Raw genomic sequence first — 12,084 nt, 5'->3', positions numbered from 1 at the left:
TCTTGCCACTCCCTTCTGGCCTGCAAAGTTTCTGTTGAGAAATCAGCTGACAGTCGTATGGGTACTCCATTGTAGGTAACTGACTTTCTTTCTCTTGCTGCTTTTAAGATTCTCTCTTTGTCTTTTGCCCTTGGCATTTTAATTCTGATGTGTCTTGGTGTGGTCCTCTTTGGATTCCTTTTGTTTGGGGTTCTCTGTGCTTCCTGGACTTGTAAGTCTATTTCTTTCACCAGGTAGGGGAAGTTTTCTGTCATTATTTCTTCAAATAGGTTTTCAATATCTTGCTCTCTCTCTTCTTCAGGCACCCCTATAATTTGGATGTTGGTAAGCTTGAAGCTGTCCCAGAGGCTCCTTATACTATCTTTGTATTTTTGGATTCTTTTTTCATTTTGCTTTTCCGGTTGGGTGTTTTTTGCTTCTTCGTATTTCAAATCTTTGACTTGATTCTTGTGATCCTCTAGTCTGCTGTTGGAACTCTGTATAATATCCTTTATTTCAGTCAATGTATGCTTAATTTCTAGTGGGTCCTTTTTCATAACCTCGAGGGTCTCACTAGATTTCTTGAGGGTCTCACTACATTTATCGGCGGTCTCACCAGACTTTTTGAGGGTCTTACTAAATTTATCGGCGGTTTCTAGAAAGTTCTTGAAAAACCTTATAACCGTGGTTTTGAACTCTATATCCATTAGTTTGTTTTCCTCCATTTCTGTCATTTGGGACATGTTTCTTTGTCTCCACATTTTGGCTGCTTCCCTGTGTTGATAGGGTGGCTTTCTGTGCTAGGTGTCCTGTAGGGCCCAGTGGCTCGGCCTCCCCAATTACCTGAGGTGGACACTCTTGGTGCACCTCCTGTGGGCTTTGTGCCCAGTCTTGTTGTAGTTAAGCCTTGATTGCTGTAGGTATCACTGGGAGGAATTGACCTCCAGGTGAATTGGCTGTGAGAATCAGCTGTGTCTGCAGTGGGAGAACTTCTGTGCTGGAGACACTTCTCTGGGGCAAGACTTGCTTCAATGGGGCTTTGGTGCTCACTGAGTCTGCCCCCTGAATGTGTCCTTTATGGATCCGAGGAGCTGCAATCTGGATAGTCCCATTCTGACCACCGGGCACACTGGCTCCTGGATTTCTAAGGAGGTGCTAATCTAGCCTCCGCCTGAGGCTACTACCCAGCAGGAGCTCACCTGTGAAGCAATATGAGTTGCCTTGGGGCCTTGGGCCAGCTGTAGTGTGTTAGGTAATTCTCAGATTGCAAAGGGCCAGGCCAGGCCTTTCATATGCAAAAGCCGGCGCACAGCTTGGGCGGGGCGGGGGTACCAGGGGATCAACAGGGCGAAGCAAGCAGCTATGGCTGCCTTCAGAGGCCCCGCTTCTCAGTGTCCTGGCAGTGCTGCCAGCTCCTCCGAGAGAAAGCTGCCCTCGAGTTCCGACTGATGCCAGACAGTCCAGTTTCTCCCGTATGAGCCTGGGTCCCCAGAGACTCGCCCGGAACTGGAGCTCAGAGCTTGAGACTCCCTCCCAATTGAAAAAGACAACCACATCCTCAGTTGCCAGCCCTTTCCACATGCGCCTCCGTACCTCTGTACTTTACTTCCGCACCACACCTCCTCTGAGTCTTGGTATGCTTTTCTCTTTCCTTCTAGTTGTAGAATTTTCCCTCAGCCAGCCTTCCTGTGGTTCTGGATGATGTCGGTTCCATCTTTTAGTTGTATTTTTGAAGTGGTTGTTCGAGGCAGCAATCTCCGGTGTTTACCTATGCCGCCATCTTGGTTTCTCCTCCCAGCTCCTTTTATTGAAGTTGTTCCTCATTTCTTTATCGCTACCTTCTTTTGTGTTAGATCTTTTAAAATATATTTTTATTGATTTCAGAGAGGAAGAGAGAGGAAGAGAAAGATAGAAACATCAATGATGAGAGAGAATCATGGATCGGCTGCCTCCTGCATGCCCCCTACTGGGGATCAAGCCCACAACCTGGGCATGTGTCCTGACTGGAATCATGTACTCTAACCGAGAATTGAGCTGTGATCTCCTGGTCAATGCCCAACCACTGAGCCATGCCAGCTGGGTTAGATATTTTTAGTGTGCTATTTTAATTCTCTTGTTTCTTTTACTACTTTTTACATTTAGTTTTTAATGTTTGAACCTTGTAATTAAAATTAACATCTCAATTAAAACAGTGTAGATTGAATTAATATCAACTTAATTGCAGTGGTATACAAACATGTTTAATAAAACTTCATCTTTTCCCTTTTCTTGGTGTTGCTTTTATACAAATTATATTTTTATATATTGTATATCCAGTAACACACTTACAATTATTGCTTTATGCAGTTTCTTTAAATTTGTGTGCGTATTAGTTTCCTGTTGCTGCTAGTGTAGGAAGGAGTTAACATAGCAGGCCTCACTGCTTATCGTTAGAAAGAACTGCTTATGTCCACCCGTGGCTGACATCTGAGAACTTGAATTTCAGAAGGGTTCCCACCTGCCTAACTAATAAGAATGGTTTACTATGCCTAAGTTGCTTACAAACAATATAGTTTATGCTGAACACCTGCTGTTATTCTGGGAATCGGAAATTTTGGTATGTGCAAGGTAGATCATATGTCTGTATGATCAGCCCTAACATTGTTGAATCCTGTGAGTCCCTCTAGCAATTCATTGAAACTGGGGTGGCCTTTTTAAAAAGTCTTTATTGTTGAAAGTTCTACATATGTCCCCTTTTTTCCCCCATCGACCCCCTCCACCCCTGCCCTCACCGCTCCACTCTCTGTGCCCATGGGTTATACATGTATGAATACAAGGTCTCTGGTTGATTGCCCCCCACGTTCTCTCTGAGATGCTTCCGTGTCTCTGGATCCACTCCATCCATCAGTTTATTTTGTTCATTAGATTCCACATATGAGTGAGATCATGTGATACTTGTCTTTCTCTGACTGACTTATTTCATTTAGCATAACACTCTCCAGGCCCCTCCATGCTGTCTCAAAGGGTAAGAGATTCTTCTTTTTTACTGCTGCATAGTACTCCATGGTATAAATGTACCACAGCTTCTTTATTCACTCTTCTATTGATGGACAACTTGGACTGTTTCCAGATTTTAGCTATTGTAAATTGTGCTGCTGTAAACATAGGGGTGCAAACATTCTTTCTGATTGGTGTTTCGGGTTTCTTAGGGTATATTCCTAGAAGTGGGATCACTGGGTTAAATGGCTGTTCCACATTTAATTTTTTGAGGAAACTCCATACTGTTTTCCATAATGGCTGCCCCAGTCTGCATTCCTACCGGCAGTGCACTAGGGTTCCCTTTCCTCCACATCTCTCCAGCACTTATCATTTATTGATTTGTTGATTGTAGGAAACTGAGGTGGTCTTAAATACTCCCTACATACTGCTATAACAGAATCCCACAAATTTGGTGGCTTAAAACAACTTCAGTTTATTATCTTACAGTTTTAGAAGTAAAAATCTATAATTAGTTTCTCTGGGCTAAAATCAAGGTGTCAGCATTGCTGTGTTCCTTCTGAAGGTTCTAGAGGAGAATCCATTTTCTTGCCTTTTCCACTTTCTAGAAGCTTCCTGCATCCATCCACTCCATGGAATTATCACCGCCCCCCCCCCCCCGCCCCCCATTCCATGTTGCTGCTTTTCCTGTCATTTTTAAGGACCACTGTGGTTATGTGGAGTCCAACCAAATAATCTTCCCATTTAAAGTTTCTTAATTTATCATATTTTAAAAGTCTCCTTTGTCATGTAAAGTGATTATATGCAGAAATTCTAGGAATTGGTGCTTGGAAATCTTTAGGGTGGATCAGTTTTGTACTTACCACAGTCAGGAGAAATGAAGAGTTAGAAACAAAAGGTATGCTGATTTTGCCCTTTATCTTTACTTATATAATTATCCTTACTGGTGTTCTTTTTGCCTGTGGATTGGATTTTCTGCCTAGTGGCCTTGCATTACAGCCTGAAGGGCTTCTTTTATATTTCTTGTAAGGCAAGTCTGGTTGTAATGAATTCTCTATGCTTGTTTATCTTGGAATGTCTTAATATTGGCTTCAGTTTTGCAGGATGGTGTTGCTGTACACAGAATTCTTGTTTCACAGTCTTTTTCTTTAGTGCTTCAAATGTCATTTTCTTGCCTTCTGGTCTCCTAGGTTACCAGTGAGAAATCAGTTGAGTATCTCTTGTACATGATGAGTTTCTTCTCTGTTGCTGCTCTTAAGATTCTTTGTCTTTCAACAGTGTGATTATTGACATTTCTAGGTGTGAATCACTTTGATTTTTTTTCCTACTTGGAGTTTGTTGAGTTTTTGGGATGTACACATTGTTTTTCATAAAATTTGGGGGTTTTGGCTATTATTTCTTAAAATACTCTATCTGCCCCCTTCTTTTCCTCCTCTCCTTCTGGGATTCCTATTATGCATTTGTTGGCATGCTTGATGGTTTTAGTTATTGTACTTTCTAACTCCAAAATTTCTATCTGGTTCCTTTTGTATAATTTTTGTTTCTTTGTTGATACTCTGTTTGATGAGAAATCATTCTCAGACATCCTTAGCTCCTTAGACATGGCTTCCTTAGTTCTTTGAACATATTTAAAATAGTTGATTTAATGTCTTTGTTTTGTTAGTCTAACTCTAACTTAGGTTTCCTAAGGGTCATTTTCTGTTGATGTCTTTTTTTCCTGTATATGGGACCATGCTGTCCTTATATGTCTCATGATTTTTTCTTGAACACTGATTATTTAAAATATTGTAGTGTGCCACCTCTGGAAATCATATTCTCTTTCCTCTCCGTTTTTTTGTTTGTTTGCTTATTCTTATTTATTCATTTAGTGACTTTTAAGAACTAATTAAAAAATATATTTGTATTGATTTCAGAGAGGAAGGGAGAAGAAGAGAAAGATAGAAACATCAAAGATGAGAGAGAATTACTGATCGGTTGCCTCCTGCACACCCGCTACTGGGGATCGAGCCCACAACCTGGGCCTGGGCCCTGACTGGGAAATGAGCCCTGACCTCCTGGTTCATAGGTTGACACTCAACCACTGAGCCACACCGCTGGGCAAGAACTAAGTTTTTAAAGTCCATATTCTTTGTTGTGTGTGGTGACTGAAGACTGCTCAGTCACTTCCTTAGATGCCTGGAACCAATACGTTTGACAACGTTTTTGAGAAGCTCTCTGTTGTGTGTATTGAAGCTGGCCTTCAGCATTCGCTACACCTCCACCTTGGTCAGAGGCCTGTCTTCAGCATGCAGCAGCCTTGGGCATTGGTGTGACTTCTAGACTCCCAGGAACCTGTTGGAGCTTCTCAAAGCTTTCTATTGACAATTTGTTCCTCAGCTTTTCTTTTAAAGAACTTTATTTTTCTTAATGATTGGTTTGCCCACAACTGTTTTCCCTTTCTCAGACCGTTAAAATAATGCACTAATTGCCTCATTGATTTGAACAGGCACCCTAAGCTTTTGTGCATTGAAAGGGCTCGGAGTCAGGTTAAATAGACAGCCTTTCCAGTGGTGCTCACATCCGGCCACTAGGAAGTCACATAATGACATTGGGGGAGAATCGGACTTCGAAGGCACTCCTCCCCATTCTGTCCTCTCCTGTGGCTTACAGGCGGGAGTGCTGTCGGTGTACATTGCTACTTTGGCACTGGAGTAGAGGGTAGGGAGATAGGAGTAGGGAGGGTCAGAACACCACAAGGTGGTCTCTTGCATGCTTGCTCTGAAGGAGGGAGGGAGGGAGGGAGGGAGGGAGGGAGGGAGGGAGGGAGGGAGGGAGGGAGGGAGGGAGCGCGCGATTTGTTGTTCCATTTATTTATGTGTTCACTGTTTCTTGTATGTGTCCTGACCAGGGACCAAACCCTCAACCTTGGTGCCTCAGAACGATGCTCCAACACACTGCGCTATCCAGCCAGCGCCATCTCTCTCTTTTTATTGAGATACTTGATTGCTCCCTAGATTGCTGCAAGCCTTTGGTTAATTTCAGAGTTCTGAAAAAGTTGATCCTGACAATGTTTTCTTTAACGCAAGAGAGAATTTTTGTAGGCCTTTACTGTGTTTGTTGATGTCCTCGCTTTTGGTTCTCTTCGTCTCTAGGCATGACCCGTTTTACTCATCTTCATGCCTGCCATTGTCCTGTAGGAATTTGAGTTTATTAGATTATCTCTTTAAGATAATTTTTGATTCTCAAAAATTCTCGCCCTAGCCGGTTTGGCTCGGTGGATAGAGCATCGGCCTGCGGACTGAAAGGTCCCAGGTTCGATTCCGGTCAAGGGCATATACCTGGGTTTCAGGCACATCCCCAGTAGGAGATGTGCAGGAGGCAGCTGATCGATGTTTCTCTCTCATCGATGTTTCTAACTCTCTGTCTCTCTCCCTTCCTCTCTGTAAAAAATCAATAAAATATATTTAAAAAAAAAATTCTGGGTTTTGTTTTTAGCTTAAAAAGCCAGGAGCCTGAAAAATACTGAGTTAAACTTAATTAAAAATAATGATTTTTTGTTCTCAATAATTGAGTGTCTAGGAAAAATAAAGGACCTTGTTCTCAGCAAAATGTATAAAGTATTAATATTGTATGTTTCTCATTAGTGGTTTTAATACTGGTATTTTTGTGTATGTGTGTCTGCCTCTTCTGTTTCTTATTATTAATGTTTGTCTTTTACCTCCTAAGGCAATAAAGAATTCTGATGGGAGAACCATTTCCCTAATTTTCAGATTGTTGAGCTGGTTGTCATGATGGGTAAGTTCAAACTAAAGAATTTTTTGTCTACAATTGAAGGTTAAAATAGGGGAGAAATTTTTTTTTTTCTGTATTCATGATAAACTTGTAGCCACTATGGATAACAATATGGAGGTTTCTCTCTGTAACCATGAGTGCAGTGCCATCGTGTGGTCCAAATTCTCCAGTTTTGTCAGCTTTAAATTGGATATCCTTTTTCTGAACTCCTATTAACTTTTCATTTTGGTTGGTCATACTTGCAATCTGGGCTGTGTGTTAATCAAATTGATTTCTACCTTCTCAAATAATATTATACTATAGAAAAAAACAAAACAAAGAACAGCCATTGCTTAAGAACATATACCAAAGTAGTCATAGAAAAACATGAATATTTTAAAGTATGATTCACAGGTATTTGAATTTTTTATTGAGGATATTCTCCTATAATTATTTTAAGTATAATGAATAAGCATATAAGGTATCTAATTAAACATGCCTAATAAAATATTTTACTTCAAATGATTTCCCAAATATATTCTGGTTTTGTGCTCAACTAAATGTCCTTTCAACATGTGTCAGAAACCCACTGCTTCGTCTGCGTGACTGTCGGTCAACCGTGGGGCCCTCTGGCTATCCTTACTGCCTACTGATCAACTCATGATCTTTATGACAGTTACAGCCTGTCTTATCTGTCTAGTACCGATCACCACCACAGAGGTTCTTGAGGAAAACAGTCTAAGAATTGTTAGAAAAGTGCTCGTGGTGTATTTCTGCTCACACTTTGCTTGATCTTTTGTGGATTTGTTAGCTTAGATCTTGTCAGCTTCCTCAAAGTAAGTTGCCTATCAGGTATTTATCTACCATGTGATTCTTCTTCAAGCCAGAAAAAGAAGGAACTCGATTAAGTTGCTCTTTATTAGTATGTCATCTCTCTAAGACAGCGGTTCTCAACCTCTGGGTCGCAACCCCTTTGGGGGTCAAACGACCCTTTCACAGGGGTCGCCTCAGACCATCAGAAAACATATATAATTACATATTGTTTTTGTGATTAATCACTATGCTTTAATTATGTTCAATGTGTAACAATGAAAATACATCCTGCATATCAGATATTTACATTACGATTCATAACAGGAGCAAAATTACAGTTATGAAGTAGCAACAAAAATAATTTTATGGTTGGGGGTCACCACAACATGAGGAACTGTATTAAAGGGTCCCAGCATTAGGAAGGTTGAGAACTACTGCTCTAAGAAGTTACTTATATTCAAATGGCCCTCTTTATTTTTGTACACGTATGATAGAAAACAGTACTTCTTAAAAAACAAAACCAGGAAATTAGTGTATGTAAATGTGATAAGAGATTTAAGCCAAAGCCTCCCCAGCCACTTGTTTATTTTGATATTATGATATGAAACATGTAAAAATACCTAAATTCGAGTGTTTAAGTTTTTTTCTAATGAAGAAAGTAATTAAGACATAGATATGTTTTAAGTATTAGAATTCCCCTCACCCAGTACAGAATTAAGAATCTTACCTTTCTCAAGAAGGTTATATCATATAATTTTGTTTCAGTTGAGATCATTCTCAGCTAATTTTTTTCTAAGGAAAGGTTTATTTTTATCAATAAATGACCTAGTCTGGCTTGGACCTATGGACTGTACACATGTTGTGATTATATTATACCCATAGGCTCAGTTACTCTTGGGCTAAGCTAACATTTTGATGAGATTTTATTTTACAAAGGTTACTTATAAAATTTTCTCTAAACCTGGAATTTATTAATAAAACCCTTGGAGCCATTAATTTTCATTTTAATGTGCAAATATTTTCGCTACAAAACAATATATTGAATGTTACAAAAATTAACGCATTAAAGAAGTCAGGTATTTGTGTGTTTGAAAGACGATGAAGCCATTGAATTGCCACATTCATTTAAATGATTTTTCATTACAAGATAAAGCATGTTTTAATTATTACTATTTTGGAACATAAATTATTACTCACCAAAATGGTTACTTTTTAAAAAATATATTTGTATTGATTTCAGAGAGAAAGGGAGAGGGAGGGAGAGATAGAAACATCAATGATGAAAGAGAATCATAGATTGGCTGCCTCTTGCATGCTCCCTAATAGGAATTGAGCCCGCAACCCAGGCATGTGCCCTGACTGGGAATCCAACTGTGACCTCCTGGTTCACAGGTCAATGCTCAACCACTGAGCCACACTGGCCAGGCCAAAATGGTTACATTTTAAAATGTAAGCTGTAAAGTCTCTGAATTCCTTTTTTTTTTTTTTTAACCAATTGTTGGTTATTATTAGTGGAATTGATTTACTAGTGAAAATCAATTATATTGTCCCGAAGTTTCCCAGATTATATAATTGGCATTTCTAGGAGGCTCATGCTCATAGTCTTATGAAGAAATCTTTGATCTGTTTGGAAAAAAATTAAAAATTTATGGTTCATGATTCTTTTTTTTTTTTTTTTTTTTTTATTCTGTTCATCAGATTATTTATTCACTTGATTTTTAGATTCACTTATTGATAGATGTATATTTGTTGTTCATAATTTGTATCTTTACCTTCTTCTTCCTCTTCTTAAAGCATACCTTTCAGCATTTCATGTAATACTGGTTTAGTGGTGATGAACTCCTTTAGCTTTTTCTTATCTCTGAAGCTCTTTATCTGACCTTCAATTCTAAATGATAGCTTTGCTGGATAAAGTAATCTTGGTTGTAGGTTCTTGGCATTCATCACTTCGAATATTTCTTGCCACTCCCTTCTGGCCTGCAAAGTTTCTGTTGAGAAATCAGCTGACAGTCATATGGGCACTCCCTTGTAGGTAACTGAGTTTCTTTCTCTTGCTGCTTTTAGGATTCTCTCTTTGTCTTTTGCTCTTGGCATTTTAATTATGATGTGTCTTGGTGTGGTCCTCTTTGGATTCTTTTTGTTTGGGGTTCTCTGCGCTTCCTGGACTTGTAAGTCTATTTCTTTCACCAGGTAGGGGTAGTTTTCTGTCATGATTTCTTCAAATAGGTTTTTAATATCTTGCTTTCTCTCTTCTTCTGGCACCCCTATAATTCTGATGTTGGTACGCTTGAAGCTGTCCCAGAGGCTCCTTACACTATCTTCATATTTTTGGATTCTTTTTTCTTTCTTTTTTTTCCGGTTGGGTGTTTTTTGCTTCTTAGTATTTGAAATCTTTAACTTGATTCTTGCGATCCTCTAGTCTGCTTTTGGAACTCTGCACAATATCCTTTATTTCAGTCAGTGTATGCTTAATTTCTAGTTGGTCCTTTATCATAACCTCGAGGGTCTCACTAGATTTCTTGAGGGTCTCACTACATTTATCGGCGGTCTCACCAGACTTTTTGAGGGTCTTACTAAATTTATCAGCGGTTTCTAGAAAGTTCTTGAAAAACCTTAAAAGTGTGGTTTTGAACTCTATATCCATTCGTTTGTTTTCCTCCATTTCTGTCATTTGTGACCTGTTTCTTTGTCTCCACATTTTTTATGCTTCCCTGTGTTGGTAGAGTGGCTTTGTGTGCTAGGTGTCCTATAGGGCCCAGTGGCTCAGCCTCCCCAATTACCTGAGGTGGACGCTCTTGGTGCACCCTTTTGTGGGCTTTGTGCACAGTCTTGTTGCAGTTAAGCCTTGATTGTTGTAGGTATCACTGGGAGGAATTGACCTCCAGGCCAATTGGCTGTGAGAGTCAGCTGTGTCTACGGTGGGACAACTTCTGTGCTAAAGACACCCTTATGAGGCAAGATTTGCTTCAGTGGGGCTTTGGTGCTCACTGTGTCTGCCCCCTGAGTGTGTCCCTTATGGATCTGAGGAGTTGTAATTGGATGGTCCCACTCTGACCACTGGGTACACTGGCTCCTGGATCTCTAAGGAGGTGCTAATTTAGCCTCTTCCTGAGGCTACCCAGCAGGAACTACAAAGAGATCTGCAGATTCCCCTACCTTGTTTGGGGTTTTTAGGTGCCCAAATGAGTCCCAGCTGGGGCCTTGGGCCTTCTCTTGGGAGTTCTGGGTCTGTCTGGTTCATGATTCTTTCACTCAGTTTTATGAGTTTAGTGTTTTTTTCCCTTGGGAATGGATTTTTCTTGTATTGTTACCTTTTGAATTGTTCCAGGTTGAGATCATTAAAGAGTCTTTAAATGTTTGTAGTCTTATTGAACCTTATGGAGAAGAAGTTCAAGAAAACACTTCATAAAATCAGTAGGCAAAGCTTTTGTTATTTCTGACTTGAAGTCTGATGAAAGAGAAAAACTCTAAAAGGAATTCTGTACTTTGAACAGAAATGCTAAGTAATGATGGTATTTATAGAAAGTTCCCCCCACACACACTTGTTTTATTTAAGATTTTAGATGTCTTGTGATGTTTTGTTTAGGTGTCATAGAAAAGAACTTGTCATAATAAAGCTGTTTCGACCCATATTCTAGGATGTTACATCATTAGAAGAATCAGAATGACTTTATTTTGCTTGTAAAAATCTCATGTATGGGCACCCAGTATGATGCTAGTGCTCATGTCCAGTGCTATTCTAACATTACTGCTCTTCAGTTTGTAAATGGAAATTTTATTTCACCAAAATAACAAGCATAGGCATTGAAAATGTTCTAGATTTTTGCATTAAATTTTATTATAAATTCTGTGTTTGATGTCAGTAGTAAATACATATTGAAATTACAAGTCTGACTATGTTATTTTAAAAATACCTAGATGATCAGCAAGCTTTGAACTCAATCATGCAAGATTTGGCTGTTCTTCATAAAGCCAGTCGACCAGCATTATCCTTACAAGAAAACAGAAAAACAAAATCTTTATCACCAAAAAAACAGGTATTTGTTTCAATAATATTTTAATAAATTTATATTGTTCTGTGAATTATTTTTCTTGAATATCTTGATCTTATAGAGGTTTTGCTTAAAGTATTTAGCTTTTATACTTTTGAATCTAATATTTTGTTAAACATTTTTTATAAGTGTATGTTTAAAAAATGGTAGAATTACATTTAATATGGTAACTGCTCTCTGAAGTTGTTTCATCCATTCTTTTTTTGTTTTCCTTTTTTTAAATATATTTTTTTTTTTACAGAGAGAGATGGAGAGGGATAGAGAGTTAGAAACATCGATGAGAGAGAAACATCGATCAGCTGCCTCCTGCACAGCCCCTACTGGGGATGTGCCCGCAACCAAGGTACATGTCCTTGACCAGAATCAAACCTGGGACCCTTCAGTCCGCAGGCCGACGCTCTATCCACTGAGCCAAACCGGTTAGGCATGTTTCATCCATTCTTAAAGCACATAAGATAAGCATTTTTTTTAATTTAAAGTCATCTATTCTGTATATTTACAAATGAGGATCCTT

At 39.2% G+C, this 12,084-nt stretch overlaps 1 protein-coding gene across 6 annotated transcripts in view; it reads left to right on the top strand.

Moving 5' to 3' along the window:
• MAP3K2 (mitogen-activated protein kinase kinase kinase 2) overlaps window positions 1-12,084 on the top strand; it is a 108,656-nt gene that overhangs the window by 50,549 nt on the left and 46,023 nt on the right. For 5 of the 6 annotated variants that reach the window (XM_036320288.1, XM_036320286.1, XM_036320287.1 and 2 more), the window contains exons 2-3: window positions 6,661-6,729; window positions 11,437-11,555. In XM_036320288.1, coding sequence (XP_036176181.1) covers window positions 6,723-6,729; window positions 11,437-11,555 — 126 coding nt within the window. In that variant the 5' untranslated portion in view covers window positions 6,661-6,722. Of the gene's footprint in view, window positions 1-6,660; window positions 6,730-11,436; window positions 11,556-12,084 lie in introns of those variants that run through there. The other variant, XM_036320289.1, reaches the window with a different exon arrangement.

This window comes from Myotis myotis, unplaced genomic scaffold (assembly GCF_014108235.1).
Source record: "Myotis myotis isolate mMyoMyo1 unplaced genomic scaffold, mMyoMyo1.p scaffold_m19_p_8, whole genome shotgun sequence".
Taxonomy (NCBI): Eukaryota; Metazoa; Chordata; class Mammalia; order Chiroptera; family Vespertilionidae; genus Myotis; species Myotis myotis.
Note: the sequence above shows the minus strand (reverse complement) of the source record. Positions and strands in the feature narration are given on the sequence as shown.